This window comes from Phoxinus phoxinus (assembly GCF_949152265.1).
Source record: "Phoxinus phoxinus genome assembly, chromosome: 13".
In the NCBI taxonomy this organism is placed as follows: Eukaryota; Metazoa; Chordata; class Actinopteri; order Cypriniformes; family Leuciscidae; genus Phoxinus; species Phoxinus phoxinus.
The window spans coordinates 7,373,711-7,401,129 of NC_136888.1; the positions used below are offsets into that span (position 1 = coordinate 7,373,711).

General features: G+C 39.1%; 1 protein-coding gene across 3 annotated transcripts in view; it reads left to right on the forward strand.

Moving 5' to 3' along the window:
* Window positions 1–27,183, forward strand: part of tiam2a (TIAM Rac1 associated GEF 2a) — a 97,964-nt gene extending 70,781 nt beyond the window's left edge. For 2 of the 3 annotated variants that reach the window (XM_079632571.1, XM_079632570.1), the window contains 12 exons: window positions 16,119–16,307; window positions 18,858–18,926; window positions 19,530–19,655; window positions 20,152–20,260; window positions 21,232–21,411; window positions 22,241–22,359; window positions 22,454–22,562; window positions 22,808–22,866; window positions 23,186–23,282; window positions 23,385–23,466; window positions 23,558–23,715; window positions 25,727–27,177. In XM_079632571.1, coding sequence (XP_079488697.1) covers window positions 16,119–16,307; window positions 18,858–18,926; window positions 19,530–19,655; window positions 20,152–20,260; window positions 21,232–21,411; window positions 22,241–22,359; window positions 22,454–22,562; window positions 22,808–22,866; window positions 23,186–23,282; window positions 23,385–23,466; window positions 23,558–23,715; window positions 25,727–26,319 — 1,890 coding nt within the window. In that variant the 3' untranslated portion in view covers window positions 26,320–27,177. Of the gene's footprint in view, window positions 1–16,118; window positions 16,308–18,857; window positions 18,927–19,529; window positions 19,656–20,151; window positions 20,261–21,231; window positions 21,412–22,240; window positions 22,360–22,453; window positions 22,563–22,807; window positions 22,867–23,185; window positions 23,283–23,384; window positions 23,467–23,557; window positions 23,716–25,726 lie in introns of all 3 variants that reach the window. The other variant, XM_079632569.1, reaches the window with a different exon arrangement.
* Window positions 27,184–27,419: the final 236 nt, after the last annotated feature.

Sequence of the window (27,419 nt, forward strand, 5' to 3'; positions counted from 1 at the left end):
GTAAAAGTACAAAAGTATTTGCCTTCAAATGTACTTAAGTACCCAAGTACTATGATTTTTGTGTGGCTATAATGTCCTATTATAATTTTTGTCACAAGACTCTTGCTTAACTCAGTCTACGTGAAGACTGTAATGTCACCCTTGGCACACCAATCTATTAATAAAATGAAATTAATTAGTCATATATATATATATACAGTCATGGTCAGAATTAATGGCACCCCTGGTAAATATGATCAAAACTGGCTGTAAAAAATAAATCTGCATTGTTTATCCTTTTGATCTTTCATTCAAAAAATTGCCAAAATTCTAACCTTTCATTGAAGCAAGATAATTGAAAGTGGGGCTAAATCTCCAAAACACGTTGGCCACAATTATTGGCACCCTTTTATTAAATACTTTTTGCAACCTCCTTTTGCCAAGATAACAGCTCTGAGTTTTCTCCTATAATGCCTGATGAGTTTGGAGAACACCTGACAAGAGATCAGGCAAGCAATTTTTTTTGTTCCTCTGTCCATAGAACGTTTTAAAAGTACCTGACACGACTGGAACTTCAAACGGGACGGGTTCTATGGTCAGATGAAACAAAAAAAAATAGCTTTTTTGGCAGCAAACACTTAAGATGGGTTTGGTGCACACAGGGATAAAAAAAGTACCCCATGTGTAAAATTAGGCCCAAATTAGGCCCAGAGCATTAAATATACAGCAGAGGTCCTGGACATCTTGTTCAGATACATGGCATCATGGATTGGATCAAATACCAACAGATAAAAAATCGAAACCTAACAGACTGTGCTAGAAATCTTATAACGGGCCATGTTTGGATCTTCCAACAGGACAGTGATCCAAAAACAAATATCAAAATCAAAACAAAAATGGGTCACTGAGCACAAAACCAAGATCTGCAATGGCCATCCCAGTCCCTGGCCTGAACCCTATAGAAAATGAGTGGACTGAACTGAAGAGAAGAAGCACCAACATGGATCTGGGAATCTGCAGGATGTGGAGAGATTCTGTGTGGAGGAATGGTCTCTGATCTCTTGTCAGTTGTTCTCCAAACTCATCAGGCATTATAGGAGAAAACTCAGAGCTGTTATCTTGGCAAAAGGAGGTTGCAAAAAGTAGTTAATAAAGGGTGCCAATAATTATGGCCGACGTGTTTTGGAGAAAAACATTTATTTCATAATGTGATTTAGCCCCACTTTCAATTATCTTGCTTCAATGAAAGGTTAGAATTTTGGCAATTTTTTGAATGAAAGATCAAAAGGATAAACAATGCAGATTTATTTTTTACAGCCAGTTTTGATCATATTTACCAGGGGTGCCAACAATTTTGGCCATGACTGTATATATATATATATATATATATATATATATATATATATATATATATATATATATATATATATATATATATATATATATATGACTAATTAATGTCATTTTATTAATAGATTGGTGTGCCAATATATATATTTGAATTGAAAATATTTTTTGTGCATTTAATTTTGGAGGGAAGGGGACTGTCCCATAAGGTTTAATACATTTACTGCATTTACTGTATATTTTTCTCGAGCGTCTGGTCATAATTATTAAAATCCTAATGTTATGATACAGTCACATAAACCTGCACAACGCCATTAAATACACACACACACACACACACACACACACACACACACACACACACACACACACACACACACACACACACATATATATATTCTACGTTATGGGAGCAGCCAATTTCCCTCCAAAATTAAACACAAAAACGTATTAATGCAGTGTTTCTGCTACTCCCCAGAAAAATAAAAAAAAATGCTATTATATGCAAGTAATTTAAGTGTCAACGTAAAACGCAATGCAGCCTACATTATGCGTCAATATTGACCGATATTTGCTGCAATAATAGCTGCTGCTCTCTGCCCCGCTTAAAATCATTGGCAACGCGATTTGTTTGGAACTATTGAGAGCTACACGAATCATGTCACTGCGCGGCGGCGAGATCACTGTGTCGCAACCGTATGGTCGCAATCTGGTTCGCGCTTAGTAGATACCGCCAAGGCAAGTTCAAATCAAAGCGCGCGCTGTATTGTGATTGTTGGCTCGTTTGACCAGTTAAGTTTTTATCCACTATATAAAAAGGAACGACTGATTTTGAAAATGTAGTAGAGTAAAAAGTAAGATATTTGACTTTGAAATGTAGTAGAGTTAAAGTAAAAGTCTTCCCAAATTTAAATACTTCAGTAAAGTACAGATACGCAAAAAAATGACTTAAGTACAGTAACGAAATTACATTTACTTCGTTACTGTCCACCACTGCAAATTTTAAAAAGAGGATAACACAGTGTAGGCAACACCGATTTTTGTCGCTGTTCTCTGTATTGACAGCACTCCAAATTTACTAAAAATTGAGCTCAATGTTAAAATTGACCGGAGTTCTCCTTTAAAGAAAGAAAAATGTGATGACTAATGTGTAAGACTAGACTTGGCAGTTTATGCAACGGGCCGCTGCTGAAGTCTCTGTGACTGAACAGTGATAAACACCTGTTCATGTAACTACTGTGTATAATGTCATAGTGGTTGCTATATAGTGTATTTTTGGAGTATGTAACACTTTATTTTACAGTGTCCTTGTTACATGTACTTACCATAGTAATAACAGTAAATTATGCATAATTACATGCAACTAACCCTCACCCAAATTTTAATCCTTCCCTAACCCTATAATAAGTACATGTTAATTAATATTACTCAGTACTTAAATATATAATTACACTACAACAATGACACCTTAAAAAAAAGTGTAACCAACGTCTTCAGGACCATTTTTATACATATTCTCTCAATTGCTCCTGTTCCCTTGATTCTGGCACTGTCAAACATCTTCTTCCTCTAAGAGATCGATGAGGAAATTAACCCTATTTCTAAATGGGAAAAGGGGCTGTATTATTTGGCAAAAAAAGGCTCTTAAATATCAGGCAATGAATTTAGCTCAACTTTTAAACATGGCTTGTCAAAACACTTTTACTAAAATAAGCTGGTCAGTCTTAATCATTCAAAAATATATATATCTTTGGCTGCAAAAACTTTATATTAGCCGAACAAAGTGTTCTCAAAAGCCACTCCATCATTTTGAGCTTCCAGACCCCCAGCGTTTAGCATTGAACTGGGGGGGTGGGGATGACTAAGCCAGTCAGTCAGCATATGGCTGCGAGCTGACTAATAATCTGGGCTTATTTAACAGTACTGTACACAGCCAGAGGTCGGGAAGAGATCCGAAGGAGATGAACAACAAACTCTGCGAGCGCTGCCCATGGGACGGGGTCGGCTCCAATGGCAGAGCAGAGCAAACGGGACGCCAGGCCGTGCATCTACCTGACCGCTCTCATCGAGCTCTGCCTCTGTGAGCACTCGCCCGTCGAGTTTCTCTGCTCGTTCCTGACCATGTGCTGGCTCTGGCCAGACTGTGTCAAGGAAGGCAAGGACATCTTCCTTAACTCAACCCTTCTCACTGTACATCGGCTGCTTCAGAACAAGCTGGCCCGACTGCTGGAGGAGATCTCTGCCTGCGTGGCCTGCCAGAGCGCTCCCGAAGGACCCGTTTTCATGGTATCAAGTGCTTGTGTTTATAGGAGGGGGGATTGACTCCTGGTCAGTTTTAACCGAATAGTTCATGTGGATATTTTTTTAACAGCGTTGATTGCATTGGTGTTCCTGTCTGAGGAGTCATGGCTGTCATAGAAACATAGCTATTCTAGCTGTAGCTCATTATCCAACTGTGATAATTCAATATTTGTCATTATCACAATGGTATATTTGTGTTTATGAACCACTTGGCCTCCTCCACCTTGGGCAAATCTTAATTTGCTTTTGGACACAGTGGGCTTCATTATTAAAAAAACCTGGATGCTAAAGAATAATAAGAGTCTAAAATGTGCACTAGAGCATATAACTGCAAGTGCCATTTGGGTTGGATGGCCGTCCACGTTGATTTGTGTGTGTGTGTGTGTGTCTTTATTTATCGGGCTTTAAAAAGAAGATGGCTACATGGCACAATTGCTGTAACCTCAGGGATGAATCACAGCTTGTCAGAGCTCGACTGCGCTGTGACAGGACATTTTCCTCTGAGCAATGGCCATGGCTTTCTCCAGGGACACTGCATCCTCTTGGCTTCCCATACATTTTTATTTTATTTTGTTGTATGAGCAGCACTCTTGTGCAAGCTCTTGTTAACTAACAGTTGGAAATGCCTCGGCTTTTCAGATATTAACACAATAACATGAGAATGTCAGACTTTAAGTGCTGCAAGAGTTATAGTTGTTTGTTGGTGACTTGTTGAGGAGGGGAGTTAGCATTAGCTTGCACCTTAACACCTTGCACACAGAATATGCCAATGAGGTTAATCCTTCTCTTTGGCAGACATACACACACGACCCGTAATCCTTCTGCCTCCCACAGTCTGCGACCTTAGAGAAGCCACTATTTATTATTTCATTCAGCTAATAAAGTGAGAAGTTTGAAGTGCTCAGTGATTGTATTTGTAGAATTTTCTTTTGTTTTATGGAACAAGTTGTTACAAATACGAGTCTTGTTTGTGTAGTGTCGGTTTAACGAATCGATAGTAAGTCGGGCAGCTCTAAAAATGCCCTTGTGGAGAACTTGACTTTATGAATTTTTTAAGAAGGGTACATTAAGAAGTATTAATCATATGCCCCAAAAATATATCCCACTTTGCACTTTTTAGAGAACGGGGAAAATATCATGGTAGAGGTATGCTCTCTCTTGATATTTTTTGATATTATAATCTAAAGCAATTGCACTGGTACTAAAAGGTCAGTGGAGCACATTTTATCTTGAAATTGATATATTGATATTTGTTGTATTGCCAGGGAAAGCGAAATTGAATTTCTGCCGTGTGTGTGTGTGTGAATTGTGCTGTACAAACAAGCTCAAGCTCAACCTAGCTTTGCCTTGCCTAACAAGCACAACATGTGTTATAAAATGGATGTTGATAAAGACTGATACCCACAAAATAATAAAAGCTTGTACAAATGCACACTATTAATGTCTGATTCCCAAGAATTTGTCATTTACCAAATTCTAATAATTTTCTATCATGACTGGTATACTGGTTTACAGTGCTTTTTTAAACTTTACCTCAGTAAAGGATGAGCATATAAGGTTAGAGAAGTGTGGTCCATTCAAATACTTTATGAAATATTGTTTTATTCCAATTCGCCTTTGGCTAAGGCACGCCCTAGAACGAGCTCCCACAGAGGTCCGACACTTTTTCGCAGCGCACCATTGACTTTAACACAGGCGTCTCATATTTTTGGACTCGGCAGGCTATTACCGTCGTAGTTTTATCAAAAAATATGGTTAAACGTTGTGCCTGGGGCATTTGTAACACAGATACGCGTTTCCCAGAGAGGTTGGAGGGGGGTGTTCGTTTTTTTCCCTTCCCAAAACCGAAGTAAAATACTGACAAGTGTCGTCTTTGGATTAAACTGTGTGGACGTCCTCAGTCAGCGAAACCCCTCAAGGATCAACAAGCACACTTTTGTGTGCTCTAAGATAAATTTTGCTTTTAACCTAACTGTGAAGTTATACTAGTTAGACAGTTTTAGGTTATGATTTCGGTTCTCTATCCTAATTGTTGATACGCTAGCACACGCTGCTAATAAATACAATTATACTCGCGTAGTCCTTTTGCTTTGTAATAACGATTATAGAAGTGAATAGAGACCTACCCAGCTGTGCATGAACAGTGTTGCTCCTTGATATTGTTAGTCACAGCCTCCGTCTCGATTAGGATATGCGGTGGTTCATTTTTTGACTGTGACCGTTATGCTTTTGCCTCTATTTGGATGCCGTGTTGTTGCTTGCGTTTCACCGGTATGTCTTGAATATAGCCTTTGAACGCATATTGCAGCCCCTTTTGCCTACTTCTATCGGACACTTTATTTGCTGCTTTATAAAAGTTTGATAAAATTTCAGCAATTTAAGCCATGTTGATACCAAACCAGAGCCCAGATGAAGTTGACGGACATAGCAACAGTAACTAAGGGGGGCGGGGCTTAGCCAAAGGTGAATTCATTGGAAATTGGGTGTCAGATTGCAAGATCGAATACAAACTGACATGGCTTAATCCAAATTTATGGGCTCACCTCATTTGGTATGAATCCAACATGCTTGCATATATTGGCGCAGTAATGTTTGGTTGCTAACTGTATTATTTGTGTAAACCAAGCTTTGTACTACTCTCAATGTCCAAACCCGTGATTGTTTCTGATTTATTGTCCATGTCACTCTAGCACTTGCTCGGGGCTTGTATCTGAGCTGTTTGCCAAATATTTTAGGAACAGCAAGGGCAACAACATATATTTATGAATACAATACTGTTTCATGGCTAGGCTGGTAAGAAATGTTGATTTATATTTATTACTTTTTCTCAATTCACACCATTGGCAGATGTAAGGATCTGACTGGCAGCTGTTTGTGTTGAGATCCTGCCAGGGTTTAGTGTAACACGACCTGTATGTGAAATAAACCACTCTCTGAGACGCCACAGGCTTCATATTGGTAGATTTTTGTCTACTGCGCAGAACCAGGCAACACATGTAATTTAGTATGTTTTCACATTAATCCGTCTAAGAATATTGATATTTGCCCGGGAGCTGTATGATAGCCCAGAGCCACAATGAGGAGAGTTCATGCTCAATGTTTATGGAAAACTTCAGACTATTTTGATACAGTTAGAAAAGCAGATTACATTTTAAAAGAATAAAATAAAATGGACGTATTTTTCTTTCTCCTCTCAACTATGTTGTTCTGGTTAATATGTTCAGACAATTCTCCTTTCAGCACGCATGGTCATGTTAGCCTTAGTGTGCACAGGCCATCCAGAAACGTTTCCATTGTGTTGATGTTATTGAAAGGCTATAGGCCACTGGTAGTGTTTGCAAACTGTCTGAGCGCTTCATTATGCTCTCTGGAAACTACAGCGGGGTCATGCGAGCCAGCAATTGATATGCAGATTTCAGTGGACAGCAGCAGTTTTAGTCTAGCTGCTCGTACGTGCGCAAAACCTGCTACCGATCGATTTTTAGAAAGCACCCAAAGCTGAAAAAAGAAAACTAGCCTAACGCTTAGAATTATGGAAATGCTGGATTGTTGACTTGCAGACATGTCTTGAGTGATTGTGACACGACCAGAGCTGAAGAGTAACTCAGCAAACATGCCAACTTTCAGGGTGGGCAAGATTAGAAGGAAGAGCAGTTCTCTGGCCAAGAGGACCAAACACCAGGCCATAGCGGCCTGGAGGATACTTTACCGGCTGCTGTTCATGGTGAGTGTCTTTATGGGTCATGAGACAAAGCATCTCAAAGGTGTCTCTATTGACCGCTTGATTGCATTTCTTTTTGGGCGGATCGATTTTGAAATACTGATTGGTGTTTGAGAGAATTGATCCTTACATAAAATATTGATCCTGCAGTAAGAGTATTTTTTTATTATTATTAATGGGGTTAATTATTTAATGGGTTATTTACATTAATGATTTCATTGTTTATTTGGCAAGTAAATTGTGTATTATAATATTTTGAGCCTATTTAATGTTAATAATGGTTTATTAATGTTCGTTATAAATACATTTCTGGATTATAGGCAGATGGACCACCATTTACCTCACAGCATAAATAACCAAATAATGCTGTAATACTTTTGTATTTCTATATATCAATATTATATTTATTTATTTAAAAACTTTTTGAGTCGTTTATGCATTTTTAAACATTTTCAAAAGTACTGTTCAAAGTACTGAACGCACATTTTGCGTAGCTGTTATTTGTTACCACCAACTATTTTCTGGCTACTATTATAAATATGATTAAAATTCACTTTCTTTTCTGTGTAAACACTGCAGGTGTAGTGATGGTTGCACTGTAAAGAGTTGTCCCTTTAGCGGTCGAGGCATTACTCACGAATACCTTGCTGTACCTCGGCTGTGAAGCAGAAAGGCCAGCGCTGGGTCTGGTTTAAATACTTTGAAGTCTCGGGAGTGGTCGCCATCTTTGAAAAGCTAGTCTGATGTTGATATGCGTTTTATTATAGGCTCGGTCATGTTTCCTTTTTGCATTTAAACTCTTCTCTGAAGGCTTTCTTTCTTTTAACAATGGATGTTTCCTCATATGGTTGCCTCTTTGAATGCTCCATTGCGTTAATGATGTTGCTTATTACTTTAGATACGGCTATGCTCTGAAATAGTCGGACAGTCTTCTGTGTTTACGGACGTGACGCAAACATGCAAAGATCATGTGAAACTGACACTTCCTATGAAAACCAACCTGACAGCACAAATGATACATTATTATTGTAAGGGTATTTAACACAGTTGAATGCTCACTAAAAACCAGTTGAAGATATTTCATTTCAGTTTATTTCATTTAGACATGTCTAAAAATGGAAATATAAGTGGATAAGTTGTTTACTTTTTTAATTAGATTATCCATTTCCACAAGTTTGACCTATTCAGGGAAATGAACAAATCATAGTTTAGTAGAGGCACTGCCTCCTCTCGCCTGTGCTTTGCAGTTATGCTCTTTACATTCATGGTGTTTTAGTAGCTGAATAAGAGCATAGTGAAACCAAGGCATGTCAATGAGTCGCTCTGAATCCCTCTGAATCTTTATCCGCTGTTGGACTGTGACCCCGTTTACACCATAGACTGTAAACGGTTTACACACACTTCAGAAAACGGCTTATTCCAGGGTTTCTGCAGAAAGCAGCGCTCTGAAACTCATGTAGACACACATTCCTCACGCTGTTGAATGGATTAAGAGAAGGTGCTTTAAAACGGCTGTTTCCAGTGGAGCGTACATGTACTGTAAACAAGCGGCAGGTTTTTGTAGAGTGCGCATGTGTGTTGAGAAGACGGGATACTAGGCAGAAGTGCCTTTAAATGAGTGGCAAAAGAGCTGTAGGGTGACTGGATTTAATTGGGGAAACACTTGTGGGAAAACGCATGTAAAACAAGCAATTTTCAGTTTAAACTAAAGGTTGGACTCAATATAGTGTTTCTTACAACTTACCAAAGATCCAGCAATCCATGGATATTGACATTGCAGCCAGGGATCGTGTTTCCTGACATTTATATGTGCCTGATTTCAATGCTGGAGAAATACATAAAGCAAATTTGCATGTGAACACTTTATATAAATGTTTTTCACGCCATTCACGTTGAAAACCAATGCTGCTCAGTGTGTGTAACTCCAGTCACTCCGGCCGACGGGGACGCCATGTGCATACTCTCTAAACGAGTGCTTTAGAAAACCAGCGATTTAAAAAAAAAAAAATATATATATATAAAACTATTAATGTTTTTCATGTACTGTCCAAATTTTTGGAGGAGGCACTGCTTGCAGTCGCAGGTGTGACCAGATGTGCCCTGACCACCTCCAAAATAGTCTTTGATGATTGAAAGCTAAAGCATTTTCAAAATGCATTGAACCCTGTCTTTATTTAGTGTTGTCTATCGCGTTCAGATGACCTGAAACCGATGTTAATAAGGTCTGAGTTGTGTCATTCGGATCGCAAGCTTTCAAAACGAGCACTGCCAAGCAGTTTTGTTCCTCTTCAAACCGTGAGCTGTTAAAATCTTCTGTCAAGTAAGATAGATTGTCAGACTGAAGCTTTTTGACAGCTGGTATCACAGCACTGGAGGAGCCGTCATCAAGGGAAAACCAGAACTGAAGCGTTCAACTGTGTTATGTCTTGCGCTATGTTGCATGTCTTTTTCACCTCCACATGGTTCATTTATTATATCTTAATTACTGTGGATATTTAGGACACCTGGCATGCAAATATACAACGTTGTTACCACTCTGCAGTATCGTTCTGTAATTCTATATCTATATTTGGAGGTGTTGCCCTGTTTGCTGGTCAGATTCTCACAGTGACTTGAATTTATATAGCCAATTCACACTCCGCGTAAATGTGTGTGTGTCGTGAGGAGAGCCTCACACATAATTTGCAGGTGCTTTCGTGAGGCTAACAGGAACCTGTGTGGGGTCTTCACAACCAGAGCTTCTCTTAACCTCCTGGTGACACAAGCGCTAGCCACTATTACTGTTATCTGTCTGTGCCAGGCTGGGCTTTCCCACAAATTCTTCTACAGGCGCTCCATTAATGCGACAGCATGATGTCTCCTGCCTCCCTTGGCCTCTTATTTATGAGTTTGGAGTTTTTATTATTCCCAAAATCTTGGCTGTTTGAGAGTATATCACGCGAGAGCATTGGAAAGACTTTTAGAAAGATGGGTAATAAAGTTCAGACAGAAATGCTGCTATGATTTAGATACCTTCATGTTATTCCATTTATTTCTTCTGTGAAACACAGATATACCTTTATATATCTTTTAAAATACATTGGACTTTCTATGAAAGTCAATGGGGTCCAATGTATTTTAAAAAGAAATTCATAAAGTAAATGATGACCACTATTTTATTCATTTTTTTTACTGATTTGTACTATTCTAATACAATTTCTGGTTTACTCTTATCAACTAAAATTAGAAAAAAGTGTCTATAAAATAGGGCTGTGGTTCTTCAGTGGCACAACTTTTTTACTAACAGATTTACTAACTCTTGATCCCATACCGAAGTTTTTTAAATAAATCATTTTCAGTATATCTGAATATAGTGAAACAATTTTGTATTAGTATGTTGTAGAGAGCCTAAGTCCAGCCCCTCCACTTCCGGCTCATGGGAGATTATTTCGGAAAAAATATGTATAGTAGTCAATGGCGAGAGACAACTTACCTTTTTATTCCATCCGAACTGTGCCCTGAATTACACATATGATGTTTGTCAATTTAAAAGATAATTATGAAAGTCAAGAAAGTCGTAGTTTGTCATAAAACAGAAGAGTAACATTTAGTTTTATGTGAAAATCGCTCCATGAACTACATCTCTCGTCTCGCACTATACGTCACCGTTGCTCGTGTGTGTGCAGTCTGGTACAAAACACTCAGGCATGACGGCGTACGATTATAACGTAAGATTATAGAAAACATGACAGACATTAGCTTCAGTAAAGTTAGCTTCAGTAAAGTTAGCTTCATTCATCGAGTGAAAAGGTATGACGTCACATGTGCGCCTTTTCGGTTTGTAGTCTTTGTAATTACGTATTTTCACAGTAATACGTTAACATTTTTACATCAAACTGCGACTTTCTTGACTTTAAAATGTATATTTTAAATTGACAAACATCATATGTGTAATTCAGAGCACAATTCAAACGAGATCAAAATATTTGTTGTCTCTCGCCATTGACTACCATACAATATTTTTCCAAAATAAGGTCCCATGGTGGTCCACCGGAAGGGGAGGGACTTAGGCTCTCCGTTGTGTTTGTTGGCAAAGCTTAGTTGAGCCACTGACACAACTTACCCCAATGCAGATACCAGATGCTTCATTTGATAATTATTTGCCAATCTTTAGCCAAACAATTGGCATGATTTATACAGTACATTGATAATTCACCAACATGTAGGATAGATATTTTTATACTTGGATAAGTTTGCAATGAAAAAAAAATCTCATTTGACCTGCCATGAAGAAAAATAACTTGTATTGCTACAGTATGCAGGGCTTGACATTAACTTTTTTGCCCACCAGCCACTGTGGCTAGTGGTTTTCCAAAGTTTCTAGCCACTCAGCATGGGGAAAACCTGTAATGTAGATATTTTCCTTATTTCATAATTTGTCAGCAGGTATATTTTAGTCTGGTGTCACTTTAAGACCTGACGCACTGAGCCTTTATGGCTTTTACATTAAAATATAACGGACTGTTTACGTGAATACTCGCCAAGACTGGCATTTTTACATTATTTAGTGTGTATTTGACCATTTATGCGCAATAAGCAGCAAAAATAACTCAATTTAGTATTGAGAGTCGGCTTTATGTGCGCACACTTTGTGTTTGAACACAACACCTGCGGTAATTAGTAAAATCATGTGCAGTAACACCAACAATATTCATCTGGAGCAAAAGAAATGAGTGAGTGAGGAGAGGGGGTTTGTTTGTCACTCGCTGTCAGAGAGAAGAGAGAGAGAAAGACCTGCTGGTATCATGTATTTATTTGCAGAAAATTTGTATTGGAAGCGTGTGTCAGATATTTCAGTATCTATGTATTGAAAATCTATATTTTTGACAGCATTGCTCTTAGTTTATTATTTCAGGATCCTTTTAAAAGACTACAATTGAAGATTTTTTTTTTAATTTAGGCTATATATAAAATGAATTCCCCCCCCCCCCCCTCAAAAAAAAAGTGGCTAGTAGGAGTGACTGCTGAATCCACCCGCATTTGTCAAGCCATGTTAACTATTGTAAGCTGCATATGAGGGCCCTTTCTAAGTAGACTGTATGACAAAAATGATGCAGCTAGATTACACCGTTTACTCTCTGACACATTTTACCCCACTCTGTCTATAATTTGCTCGCTTGCTGTTTGCACATGTTCATAAAAAAATAATTCTGCTTGTGTACATACAGTTCATGCTATTTATACTTCATATCATTGCAAGATGTGTCCACAATGCATATTTCATGCGACCTACATGATGAGGCATAATGTTGATTTTTCACTCCGGTGTTTTTGAGGCTTCTTAATCTCTGTTTAACTAATGTCTGAGAAGATGTCCTGGGAAAGCCCCAGTGTTTACTTTGGGTGGTCCTGCCACAGCTATGCTTTCTGTCAGAAGACTGCGGATGAGCTTTACCTATTCCTCCTGCTCTTCCTCTTTCTCTCCCGGCACACTAGACTTTGAAGCCGCTGCTGCACTTGCTCTCTGGAGTGGCCGGTCTGTAATTAGTAAACCCAACTGCAGAACAATCTGCTTTCCTTGTGAGATCCCATTTTCTCTTTTTTTCTCTCTTCTGGTTTAGTCACGACTCATTTCACGCAAACACACTTTGCAGTGCTCTCTGTTTCCTGTATATTGATCGGTTGTTGTAAGGTGTTTGGTCAACTGGACTCAAGTTAACGTACATGTTAAGACAGAGTGCTGAGTTTATGTATTTTTTGCAGCTGCAGGATGTATGTGCTTTGTTCAATATGGAGTTTGTCTGGCTGGTTTAAAGCCAGAAAAGGGCTTTGGTGTTGTTTTTGTCCCCTGTGGTCACAGATATGTCCTTGTCAGCCGTTTCACTTGTTCACAGCTCTCTGAGAACTGAAACCGAGATGCTGAAGCCTTTATTTTGAGACATTCAGTGCAAGCGATATTGCTGTTTATTTTGATGTACGACCTTAATAAGAACTCGGCTGCGATCCTTACCAGTGTAAGAGCTGTACACATGAGATGTGACCCTCCAAATCATCAGTGTCGTTTTATTTAGAAAGCGATCACAATGTTTAGGAAGATGTGAGCACCTACGGTCTCTGGGGTGTAGATCCAGCATAAATTATGTAATGCTTGCACACACTTCTGGTTATATGGACCACTTCTGTCACTTTGTCATCACGTTCCAAAAGGTTTCTTCACAACGGCTAGGAAAAGCTTTCAAAATATGTTTTCCCAAAATGCACTGACTTTTTAATATTTACTCTATATTGCACTAAAAACTGTATTTTCCATTTACAAACTAAATGGAAATGTAGTACAACATACATGTGTTTCATATTTAATAAAACACATGACATTTAAACTTAAATGACTCATTTGGACTTGAGAATGACATTGGCATGTGTATTCTCTTTTAGTCCAGTAGTTTTCTGTCTATAAATTGTCATTAGGTTTACTCACACTAAAGCACTGGATTCAGACTATTAGTTTTCTAAACACTGGCTTAGTTACAATTATTAACAGCATGGCTGGGATGTGTAGATGTGTCTGGAAAGGAAGATCATGTGCCCTGTAAAAAAGTGCATCACAAACCCCTTGAAATACACAAGACTTTAAAATGTGTTTATAATTATAACTAGGTGTGTTGGTCGAATTAAAAAAGTAACTAATAAATCACACAGATTTCTGTAATTACAGAACATGTTATAACAAGTTTTTTAAATGAACTTAAAATAATGTTCATATAAAACCATTATAATATGTGTTCATTTAGCCGTACCTTTTAAATATTTGTTGAGGTTTATGCTGTACAATATTGCACATTCATTTTCACACAAGTAATTTAATACAAGTACTATTTAAAACATTTGGTATCAGTATTTTTATTTGAGCATCGCTTTCTTTTGATAAAATGCAATTGTTCATATATATATTTATATGATATTATAGATTACATTACATTAGAGATTATATTATATGATTCCACTCTTAACACCAGTGTGTCTTAATCCCATAAATGATAAATGCAAGTTTCCTGACATCATCAAAGATGGTTAGCCCAGCATGTGGGTCTGGTCCATCAGCGCCAGTGGACCGTCTGAGAGCTGGATCATACAGTGACACTGTGGGGGAACGCATTAGCTAAATTAGCATTAGCTACTTGAGGAATTGGCAAAGAAGATGCTTCGTTAATTTGGTTTAATGAGCTAAACAATTGCTATTGAGTTAATTGCAGAACTTTTTCCCAGCTCTAATTATAACATTATGCACTGTATATAATTGATGGAAGGAATAAATGAAGGCGTTAGCCCTGAAAACAGCAGGTGATTTGCCGGTAGGTAAATGTCTTGTGGATTATCTCTTTCTTTTAAACGCAGAGCAGAGGTGTGGATTCGGAAGACAATTCAATAATTTGGTTATTTATTTATCAAAAACAGGTTTTTTTTTTTCGTGGGCAGAGGGAAAAACTTTGTATACAAACAATAATATTGAAACAATAGTGGTATGAAAACTAAATGGGACAAAATGGAAATTTGTTTTGATAGCCTATGTTTTTATTATATTCATTACTATTTAATGTATATGATTCTCACCTTCCACTATTACTGCTGCTGTAATTCACTTCAAAATGAAAATCATTTACTCCCCCTTAAGTTGTTTCAAATCGTTCAAACAAATGTCTGTCTTCTGCTAAACACAATGGAGTATATGTTAAAGGAGTGTCGGTAACCAGACAGTTGATATACCCCATTGACTTCCATAGTAGGAAAGAAATTACTATAGAAGTGTATGTACATCAACTGTATGGTTACCGACATTCTTCAAAATACCTCCATTTGTGTTTAGCAGAAGAAAGAAATTCATACAGGTTTGAAACAACTTGAGTGGGAGTAAATGAAGACAGAATTTTCATTTTGTTCATCAAGTGAGCACCAAGTGAACTATTTATTTAAAATCAAGTGTATCATCAGTTCTGGCAGGTCAAGTTCGCATCAGCAGATTCACGTCTACCTATAGGAATACGATGGCAATCACAGCATTCCTATTTAAGTTCCCTTTCCAGTTATCCTTCAGCTGATATTATTGTGTTGCTCGGGGGCTTTTTACCCTCCCCCATCCCCAGCTCCTCCTCTTGTCCACAGTCAGGTTTAGCCTCTGACAGTCTTAATGTAATGTATTGCAGAAATCATTAATGTTGCTTTGGTTCTGTTAATCGCTGCTCTCCCTGCTCGTATCAATGCTAGGTTGTAACCACCAGAGTTCCCAAAACAGAACCTGTCCTTGTCAGTCGTTTCACTTTTTCACAGCTCTCTGAGAGCTGAAGCCTTTATTTTGATGTACGACCTTAATAAGAACTCGGCTGCGATCCTTACCAGTGTAAGAGCTGTACACATGAGATGTGACCCTCCAAATCATCAGTGTCGTTTTATTTTGAAAGCGATCACAATGTTTAAGAAGATGTGAGCAGCTACGGTCTCTGGGGTGTAGATCCAGCATAAATTATGTAATGCTTGCACACACTTCTTATTATATGGACCACTTCTGTGATACCTAGCACTATCCAAACTATGCTAATTGTCAATTGTCTCTATCTCTTCTCTCATGATTTCTCTCTCATTTAAATAAAATACAAAAAAGCCACACAAAATAAAATCCTCTACGTGTGTGTGTGTGTGTGTGTGTGTGTGTGTGTGTCCTTCATTGTTTTCCTAAATATTTGATTGGTTGACTTTGGTATGTAGTTTAATGTTATCTTCATTGTGTCTCCTGCAGAGTGTGGACACAGTGTGTTCGCTGTACAACTCCTTCCAGGACGGCTCTGGGGGTCTGATGGAGGGCCAGGAGGAGCAGAAGGGGCCCGAGGTCCCCGTGCTCAGGCCCTGTCCGCGTCACATGTCTGCCACAGAGAGACTGCGAAAGGTCATCCAGGAATTAGTGGACACAGAAAAATCCTATGTAAAGGTGAGAACGGACCCTCTAATCCCCTAATATAGTTCAGCAGAAAGAAATGATCTCTCACGTGGTCGTCTGCACGATACTTCGACTTCATTAAAACGGAACCGCTTCACAGATTTATCCGGAGCTACGCTGATCTGGAAGTCACACCTCAACTTAATGATAGACCTATGAGGTGAAAATGGCTCTTTTAGCAAAACACGTTTGATGAATAGAGTCCCGAAGGACTGCCTATTTAATTACCTGAAAAGATATCCTCCCCTCTTATCCGTTTCCTCAGTAACACTGACACTGGCAACACATAAATGATCATATGCGAGTTTTACCCTGCTGTTGTTCATAGTGAACCTTTAGATGGCATTGAAAGTGTTCTGTTGTAATGTTCTCTATATGGTTAATAGGTGTCTGATTATTCCAGCGGTCTGTGATTTGTTGTGTGTGTGTGTGTGTGTGTGTGTGTGTGTGTGTGTGTGTGTGTGTGTGTGTGTGTGTGTGTGTGTGTGTGTGTGTGTGTGTGTGTGTGTGTGTGTGTGTGTGTGTGTGTGTGTGTGTGTGTGTGTGTGTGTGTGTGTGTGTGTGTGTGTGTGTGTGTGTGTGTGTGTGTGTGTGTGTGTGCTGGAGCTATTTGTCTGTGATATGCTGCATCGGCACTGGCGGACTGCTATAAATCAGCCTAATGAGATGTTGAGGTTGATGCACCGACAGTCTGCCGATGCCGTAACATGGCCGCCGCACATGGCGCAGGGTCGGGAGCTGTCAGGGGAAGACTGTTTAAACCTTCTGTATGTGCGACAGGAATCCCCCTGATTAATGGCTTTGCTTTAAACCGTCACATTTAATTATTTTTTATATGAAACAAAATCAAATTCTGTCAATTTTATAACAAAATTCAAACGAAGAAGAAGTAGAAACAAGCAATATATTATGTAAGCATATGTAAAATAACGTGATCATCAACATTAAACAGCATATAAATCAAATCTGCCTTATGCTACTGAGTGAAATGTCGACCCAGGACAAGCTATAGGACTGCAAGCTTTAGGGGTGTTGATGGACTCGAAACGTGATTTTCTAAGCTTTTTACTCAAAATGTTGCTTTTTTATTAAACTTACACAAATTCAAGTGTTGATAAAAAGGAATGCATAAAGCTAGAATAAAATGTACTCAACATACAACATACTCAACATTTTTTGCTCAACAGTGTTTGCTGTAAGCTAGTCCTCTAAACCCTCCACCTCCCCCAGCTCCACCTGCCTAGATCTGCTATGGGATTTATGTATGTGTATTTATGCAGCAGCAACATAAAAAATCTTACATGCTAACAGCAGCACATCTGTGTATCTATTAGCAGTAGCAAGTCCATACTTGCTCTGCAGAAGCAGCGTTGCAAATCTAGTCCGCCAAGACCAAATACATTGCCATATTCAATAACATGCTAAAAACTATTTCAAGCGTTGTCATGATTAAAATGTTTATAGACAATTCAGTCTTTATTTGAGAGTTGATTTATTATGTACGTAAGGGATGGCAAGCAGTGCATTAAACGAGGCAAAGCGTAGTGGTTGTGCATTCAAATAGTTTAATGCACATCTAGCTGTGGATTATCCCGCTTATACCAGGGTCATTTGCCAGCATTGACAAGTTTAAGCTGTTATTGATGTTTGCAGCGCAGTATTAATTAAGTTAAAGTGTTATTGATAGAAACTGTGATTAAATCGAGTATTCAGACAGACCATGGTGTAAATTAATGATGTGATTGATTCATTATTAAATAAACATTTATTTTTTAAGCTAAATGAAAACTTGGATTTTAGTTTCAGTAAAAAAAAATAATAATTATGTGGCATCATTAAAAATGTTACTCCATCTTGGGTAGGGGTTGGAGTCATTACACACTCAATTCAGACATATCATTAAAGATTTAAAACATTTAAATAAACATATCAAGTAGTAAAAAACGTGTATGTAGTATTTTAGTTGATCACTCTTGTCAAATCTCTGATTTCTGACAAACGCACAATGGCAATTTGATTTGCGATCGCGCTCTGCTCGTTTCATTCATAAAGTTTACACTCATTCGTGTATCATATGTCATTTAAATGTTTTAAACCTTGTATGATATCAAATAGTAGAAAATGTGTATGATGTAGTTTAGTTGATGCATCACTCTTGTCAGAGCGCAGGCAACACGACGATTTTATTTGCGATCTCGCTCTGCTCATATCATTCATAAAGTTTACATTAATTCCCCTCACATTCATTATTGCGTAGTGATTTTAGAGGTTTATGTGTAATATATTGCTATGCTATCCCTGGCTCACCTGTTATCCAGCAAACACGAGTGAATGGGTCTGCCAAAAAAAGATTATATTATTCATTAATAAGGCATTTAACCTCAAGCACATCCCTATTCCTAACAGTTTTTTTTTTTTCAGACCTTAAATTTATGAAGTGACAGTATGAGGATACTGTACAGCTGGATATAATGTGGTCAAAACAATTCTGGAGATGTGAAAAGCTAATTCAAAGAGTCCTCTCCTCTGTTTCTTCTACAGGACCTGAACTGCCTGTTTGAAATTTACCTGAAGCCGCTACAAAAGGAGACCTTTCTCAGCCAAGACGAGGTAAAGCTAATGCGATTCAAGCGGTCAGTGTTAGATTGAGGTGTCAGATAACAGATAGCACACTGATAAATCGTGCTTCATTTGCCACAAGCTTGCATGTCCCCGCTTTCCCTTCTCCTGTGACTGATGCCAAAGACTCGCACGTTTAACTTGCCAGTTTCCAGACTGCCGCCCAGTGAACTGGATATGACCCTGACACGGCTCAGGATGTCCCCGAGGAAAGATCAGTCAATACGTGCTGAGAAGTGGGCCATATTAAAGCCCCCTTAATGGATGCTGGAGCATGCCCTCGCACACATTAGACAAGGACTAAACATAAAGTGGCTTCAGCGCTGGTTCTTAAGTTACTTGTGACAATGTGGGTGGCAATAACAATTTAGAAAGAGGCCTGTGTTAGAAAGTCTATGCTGACGAAATCTGCAGATTTAAACGGAGTCCATTTTCTGCGAAGCACAAAATTTGAACCCTGTTATGTAGTTTTCGCTTAAAGTTTTTGTTAAACAGCCTAGCACACTGAAATCCCTTGCTTGCATGCTGTTTTTAATGAATTAATATTGAAATAGTGAACGTTCTGTTGAATGGTTGTGGGTTTCCTTTCCCCAGATGGAGAGTCTTTTTGGCAGCCTTCCAGAGATGCTGGACTTCCAGAAGGTTTTCCTGCAGACCCTGGAGGAGAAGATCAGTTCCTCCCCCAACTTCCACACGCTCGAGACCCCTGTGCAATTCAAGGTGGACATGCTTTCTTTCACACTCTCGTCTGTGATACATGAGCATTTTAGTAGAGAGCGGAGTTTTGGGAATAACGTTTCTCAAGTTTGTTTTACTTCCATGAAACACAAAAGGGTTTATTGATTTAGTCACACAATGTGGAAGTTTGAATGTGCAAATGCAAATGAGGGAAAGATTTTCAATTAAAAAGCTTAAAATTGAGTACGACTTAGTATGTAGCTCATGAGTCATATAGGCTATGTGTATTGTTCTTAATGAATTCTTGTCAGTTTTGGAGCTCTGTATGGTTTAATTATGATAAAGAGCAGCTCGAGCACATTCACTGCAAAACTGCTCCTTTTGTGCTTCATGGAGGAAAATCGAAGCGGTTTGGAATGACTTGTGGGATGGGTAACATTAAAACGGTTACTTAAAGTGATTCTGTCTCTAGCGAAAGACTTCTTGATCATACTTGCTTCTTGATTTCAATGCTGTCTTTCTTTCTTTCCTAACCTAGAAGCTGCTCTTCTCGCTGGGTGGTTCGTTTCTGTATTACGCAGAGCACTTCAAACTTTACAGCGGCTTTTGCGCCAACCACATCAAAGTGCAGAAGGTTCTGGAACGAGGTACAGCATTACTCCTCGCTCGCTTCATCTGCGGACAATACAATTGGATAAATTCCTCTATGTTTAATAGAAATATTCTATTCTATGTAATGTCTTGGGTCCCTTCTGGGATGTTTTAGGCTGGCAATGTCACAACACAAAGAGCCATTGTTGGTTTATCTTCTCATCATAATCTACAGAGTATTAATAATGAGCAACTATAAATGTTGAACTTAATTTATGCGTGCAACATTAGCCCGGTTCTCCATCTCGGGCAGTCTGCCCAGTAAGAAATGAATGAGAGGCTGCCCTGCCCACACTTAAAGTGGAAACTGTACCTCGACCTCCTTTTTAATTCATCCCATTACAAGATGAGAGCAATCCTCAGAGCAGCCACAGAAATTGCACTGTAATGTCTATAAAACACAACACACTCTGTGTAACCACTGCAGGGTGAGGACACGAGACGCGACAACAGGAGTGTGTGTGTGTCGCTGTCTGTCAGCGGTGCTCGTAATTATATATTCTCACACACTGCTTCTGTTGTGCCAAGGTTTCCGTTCGCAAAGCGAAAACGACTTTTTTGTGTCGTCTTGTTAATTGCCTGCCAATTGCTCCCTGAAGTGTCAATCCATCTGGGGCGAGGAGTGCCTCAATTACTCTAATCGCTCCTCTTGATTTCAACCACATTTATCGTTCTGCGTGAGTGCTGTCGTGGTGTTTGACTCCCCTCACAAACCCCAGCCAAGACCGGTCAGAAGGCTTCGCGACGTGCACAATCTAGTCCCTCCATCCTCACCTTGGTGTTGTTCATTGTCTGCAGTGTTGCATTTACACTGCAGTGTTTTTAATGAGGTGTCAGGGAGCCTGTGCTGCCTCCTTGTGGAGGGATGTTTGTGCTCTGTGTGTATTTTACCTGCAGTGGCCATCCAGACAACACGATCTAGCTCAGTGGGTGGCGCTGGAATTTATGATTGGTCTTTTCTCTCCAGCCAAAACAGATCGATGCTTTAAGGAGTTCCTCAATGCAAAGAATCCCACCAAGCAACACTCGACCACACTGGAGTCCTACCTCATCAAACCAGTGCAGAGAGTGCTGAAGTACCCCCTGCTGCTCCGCGAGCTGGTGTCTCTGACCGACGCGGACAGTGAGGAACACTACCACCTCACAGGTACGTCACCTGGCCTGCCTCACTTCAGTTTTAGTGGGTGGGGTGGAGAATTAAAGAGAGTTTTGAGGAAATCTCTGAGCTGCACTTCTCATGCTATGAAAGCACATTGTGGAAATTGTTCAAAATAACATGAGGGTCAGCTAACTATGACAATTGTAGTTTTTGGGGGAAATACACAGTTCTGGGATTGTTCCCAGTAATGTTACCGAGGGATTTTTTGGGGGCATTCGATGATGTCAAAGGGGTGTCACAATATATCGCAATAAAAAAATGCAACAATATGTATCGTGAATAGTGGCAATATGAATTGTGTATAATTCACCTAAAATAAAAATGGTTAAAAAAGTTTTCAGAGTTTTAGTGTCAGCACTACTATATATAATGTTGAACATAATGTATAATAATGCAACGGGGGAATATTTGTGGGTCCTGATAATGCCAAATGTCTGATGTTACCAGTAAAAGTGGCCTACATTATTTTAAATATATATGTAGTCAGACAGTGACAGAGTACAAGCATATTCGGCTAATTCATAATTATGTGTTTTCAGCTTCAGAATCATGAATATTTGTCATTATTGTCCTGTGCATTGGGTTCAATGCATCAAGTCCAATCCTATTCATTTACACACACATTTTTTGTTAACCTTTTACCATATGTCTTGGAGTATCACAATAATATTGTATCGTGAGTTCAGTATCGTGATATGTATCGAATCGTGACATGAGGGTATCGTTACACCCCTGAGTGAACATTTTTTGTGTAAACTCAAAGCCCAGTATGAATGTATCTTAAGACCGTTTATTATTATTATTATTATTATTACAGAGGCACTTAAGGAAATGGAGAAAGTTGCAAGCCACATAAATGAGATGCAGAAGATCTACGAAGACTATGGAGCAGTATTTGACCAGCTGGTATCAGAGCAAAGTGGCGCTGAGAAAGAGGTACAGATGCATATAGTGAACGCACCAGAGTAATGCCCTGATTTAAGAGCATATTCAGTCATCATCCGTCTCTCGCTTCCTCTTTTTCTCCCAGGTCACAGAGATTTCCATGGGACAGTTCCTCATGCATTCCTCTGTGATTTGGCTCAACCCGTTCCCATCACTGGGCCGTATGAAGAAGGACCCTGAGCTGACTGTTTTCGGTGAGGCTTTGCTTTTCCCATGAAACCATTAGATTCTTAGTTTTGCCAAAATAAATGTTTTATTCCTTAATATATTAGTAGTTTTTAAACAAATGCATAAATCTGCTTCTTAAATGGCTTGAACTATGCAGAGCTTTTTATAGCTTTGTGAAAGTATGTTCTGGCAGCAGTTCTGTAGCCTCAAAGAGAAAGAAATCTGTCGTTTTCTAAAATTAACATTTCTGCCTGACTCTGATTTATCTTAGTTTTTAAGAGAGCTGTGATCCTGCTGTACAGGGAGAACAACAAAGTGAGGAAGAAGATGGTGAGTCTTGTTTCCACTTAGAGTCGAATTACTCTCGCAGCTCTTTAATGGGGTCCCGTCATTTTGTCATTTCTTTTTCATGCACATACTGTGACAAGTTTAGAAAACAATACTAAATATAAATATGAGCTGTCTTTTAATTATTCATCCTTTTGACATATACAAATACAGATTTTGGAACCAAATGGTTTTGCAGATTGCTTTTTATAAATGGTGTTTGGTGATTTGAAGTTGTGGACTTTATACATTCGTATAGTACAGTTTTATTTAAAAAATATATACATTTCTTTTAATTTCATATGCATCCTTTGTTTGCCAGCCAACTTCAAGATCAGCCCATGCAGATCAGGATCCGTTCAAGTTTCGTTGGCTCGTTCCCCTGTCGGCACTACAGGTCAGACTGGGCAACACTGCAGGTAAGAGACACGTCCGGCTGGTTGGAGCTCATAGACAGTAATCATTAACAGTTCTTTTTAAATGTACAAATAACCAACCTTGCCTTTTAATGCTGTCTGAAGACACCGACTGCATCTGGGAGCTGATCCACACCAAATCCCAGAAAGAGGGCAGGCCGGAGACCGTCTTCCAGCTGTGTAGCAGGTTAAGAATTATCTACTTGTTCATTTATAAACTCAGTGTCCCATCTTATTCCATGCAGAGCTTAACATTTGGCATTTTCTCTCACTTGCAGCTCTCCAGAGTGCAAAGTCAACATCATCAGGGTGATGCGCTCGATCCTGCGGGAGAACTTGCGTCGAAACATGCAAAGAGTTGAGCAACATTCGGAGAGAGTCTGTAAAAAGAGACTCACTCCCCTTCGGAAAACTCTGCCAGCTTCTGCTAAGCTAGGTCAGTGTGATCTTTACTCACATGTGTGATAATGTGTCTTAGATTGGAGGAAGTGGCCAACATCGGGATGCGTCACAGTGAAGTGTTGAAGCGGCACATTACAGAGCGATCGCTATAATCTTGAGGCAAGACTTCAAAGTCTGTAGACCGTTGGTAAAAAAATGACTACATCACAAGCTGGCTTTGACCTTCAGAACTTATTCAAATATATAACCATGGTCATTGCAACCATATGATAGCGGTTCACTTTTAAGGGTCCATCAAACAAAAGGATATTGCGAGTTGGCTTGTTTGTTAATGTACATGATAGTTTCATAAATCAGAAAGAACAAGCTTTTGTATCAGGTTATGTTGAAAAACAGACAAAAAAAATATGGTAGAAGATGAGAAAATAGCAAAATTACAAGAAGTATCATTAACGCACAGAAAAATGTGTACCGGATGCTTTGCAGATGCAAACATGGGTAAATTATGTGTTTTTGTACATTTTTCTTAAAATAAAGTTAACTTTGTCACAGCTGCATGATTATCATTTATTACTAGAACAACCAGATGTTGAAACCAAATCTTCACACTAGAGTCCATTCAGCAGGCTTCTGTTTTTTTAAATAAAACCAAATAATCCACACATGATGGCCTAAACACACACACACACACACTTTATTCATGATCTTTTTATTTGATGGAGAAAATATCACAATATTTTCAAATGAAACAAGGTCAGTGTCGTAAAAAACAACATGTCTGATCAAACGCTTGCATTTTTTTGAGATTACTGCCTAATTTCGAGAACAGAATGAACAAAACTTCACTAACTAGCCATTCCGGATAACTAATCCGGAAAGGAAAAAGAAATTAGATGGACAAAATGGTGGACAGCAACGGCGCAGCAATTTGGGCTGTCAGTCATTTATCTGTCGTATGGTCAATTCACTTTAAAGCAGTGGATTTCAATCCTGGTCCTGGAGACTCACCGCTCTGAACATTTTGTCTCTCTTTTCTCACACACTCATGCTGCGTCTCAATTTGCCTACTGAATGCCCTAAAAGTATGTGCTGGTTTTGTGAAGTACATATTTTTGAGTGTAGCAGAAACATAGGCAAGCTTTGGGACATACTACATCATCATAATTGCATCTTTAACGGACAGCTCTGTCGCTCAGGGCATATTAAACGGTGACGGGATGCCTGTAACTGTCAATCATCTTGCCACAGTTAAAATCCTCCACTTTCAATTTAATTTCATCTCTTTCCACATCTAGAGAAGTAAGTTTTGTAGCACATTGATCTGCCAGTCGCAGATCTCTGAGTGTTTGCAATTTGCATATTGATGAAATTAAAAGTTAGTGACCAAACGTATCATAACAAAAGTTCTCAATGCTGTTGCAGATTAAATATAATGTGGATCACATTGAATAAATATATTTTTGTCAAGTTAGATATGGATTATGAATCACTCAAACCCCTTTATCTAAACCGCTCTACTTATTTGTCGGACTCCGCCATGTTTGTAGTTTAACACTTTATTCGTGTTTGTAGTTCTAACCGAATACTCGTCCAACGCGCAATGGGTTGTGGGCAATATTAACCGTTAGAGTGCGCACGGATCTGCACTTAAAATAGACCATCCAGTTATCTTTAGAATACTAATTTCAACATGCTACGCTTTGGGACACTAATTCTAATCTCAAATACTATTTTGGATGGATAGTATGCAAACTGGGACACAAGTTCAGTTCATGGAGCGCTCACCTAATGAGCTGATGATCTGTGTCGGATAAGAGACACGTACAAAATGTGCAGAGCGGTGGGTCTCCAGGACCATTGCTCTGAAGTGTCAAAACAAAGAGACTTGTGTAGCTGTGGCAAGTTAAGAACAAAAATAAGGTGTCTTGTCAACTAGAACCATGTGATGACGCATTGCATTTCTACAGTGTAGACGTGGCGTGATGTATCGATGATATTTGATAGTATTCTTCCTCTAAACGACTGCGTTTGTGTGTGCACCACAGGTTCTTCTCGAGGATTTAGGCTCTCTAAACTGCCTATAAATGACGGTTCCCACCCCACCAATGATCCGCTGAGGCCGTCTCTACCAGATTCAGATTCTGCCAGTGTGAGCAGCGGAAACACCAGCAGTGCCAGCGCTCCTCTGGACCAGCAGAGCGACCTCAAGGAGTCCAGCATCATCAGTGATGAGGACCACATGGACCCGCAGGAGTGGCCCGATCCCAGTGCCATCGAGACCCAGTTCTGCAGGCTCCTGGTGACGGAGGACTCCCAGACCCCTGCACCCCGCGTGCAGCCGGAGAGCGCAGAACTGGACTCTCCTGAAAGACGGCCTTCTATGAAGCGAGCTCACTTCGGCGCGGTCAAACGCAAGTCTGGCAGAGGCACGGGCAGCCTCAGACGCAGCCAGGCGGACCTGGTGAACATGCGTCGGCACAGCCACTCGTTGGACAGCCAGACCGAGGTGATGGCGAATAACGTGGATCTTAACTCACTACTGGAGAAGGAGTTCAGCGTGCAGAGCCTGACCTCTGTGGTCAACGAGGATTTCTTCTATGACAACACCACAGAGGCGAAGAACGCAACCGCTTCATAGAACAAAGATTCAACACCTGTATGCTGGATCTGGTGTGGAGACACATTGTCCCATGCCTTTCCAAACTTATCAGACAATTTAGGGAAGCACCAGAAGGCCAGTCAATTCAGTCTTTTTTCTATTGTGGAGCCACAGTTTGACTGACCTTTACTAAAGATGGCATTGACCGTTGAGTAATTCTCCATGATCCATAGCACTAATGTACTGAACTGCACACATAGCAACTGTTTTGCACCAGAGAACCAAATTACTGGTCTTGGTTATGCTGTGTAAGAAGGGTAAAGGCACGTGTGTTTTCACACACACACAAACTATCCAACTACAGAACCCAATTTCTTTCAGGTTTTCGATTTTGCCTTGTGTTTTTGGACAATACATACATTTCTTGCTTTAAATATAAGCTTTGCTTCTATTATGGATTTTATCATGGATTTGCTTTGTATAAAATGTTTTATTTATTGGCAAGTTTTTTCATTTTAATAGGAATTTAAAAGGTTGGTTTAAGAATCTGTCCGGAGACTGATGGTTGAACAATAATTTCTCTGTTATAACAAAGTGGTCCGCTGTAAACATTCAATCAGGAATTTAAATGTGCTATGATGGAAATGTACCTCTAAAATAAAGCCTGCAGTTGTCCTTTTTTTTTTTTTATGTTCAAATGTGTAAATATTGTTTTTTCATGACTTAATTTGAAGAGTTTCTATACGTTTGACACTTCACAGTCAGAAACTGTAATAAAGGTGTCATTGTTATTTTTGTCCTAATGACATCCTGTAACCTGCAAAAAGCACAAACTTTGTTTTGCTGTTTGATAAACACAAAGTAATAAAGTGCATACGTTGTAAAATGACACAAATGAATCACACTTTCAAGTCTTCATTTATATAGCACTTTTAACAATGTAGATTGTTTCAAAGCTGCTTTACAGAGATAAACTTATAATTTAAGGTAACAGATTGTTTTGTCTTTATAGCGGTTCTTGAATATAAAGTTAGTTTTGATTGATTCACTTCCGTCGATCATTAGTTATTAGGGCCCAAGCCTTGAAAAGGCGCAGAGCCCTATTGTTCTTCTAAGGGTTTTTTGTTATTAGGGCCCAA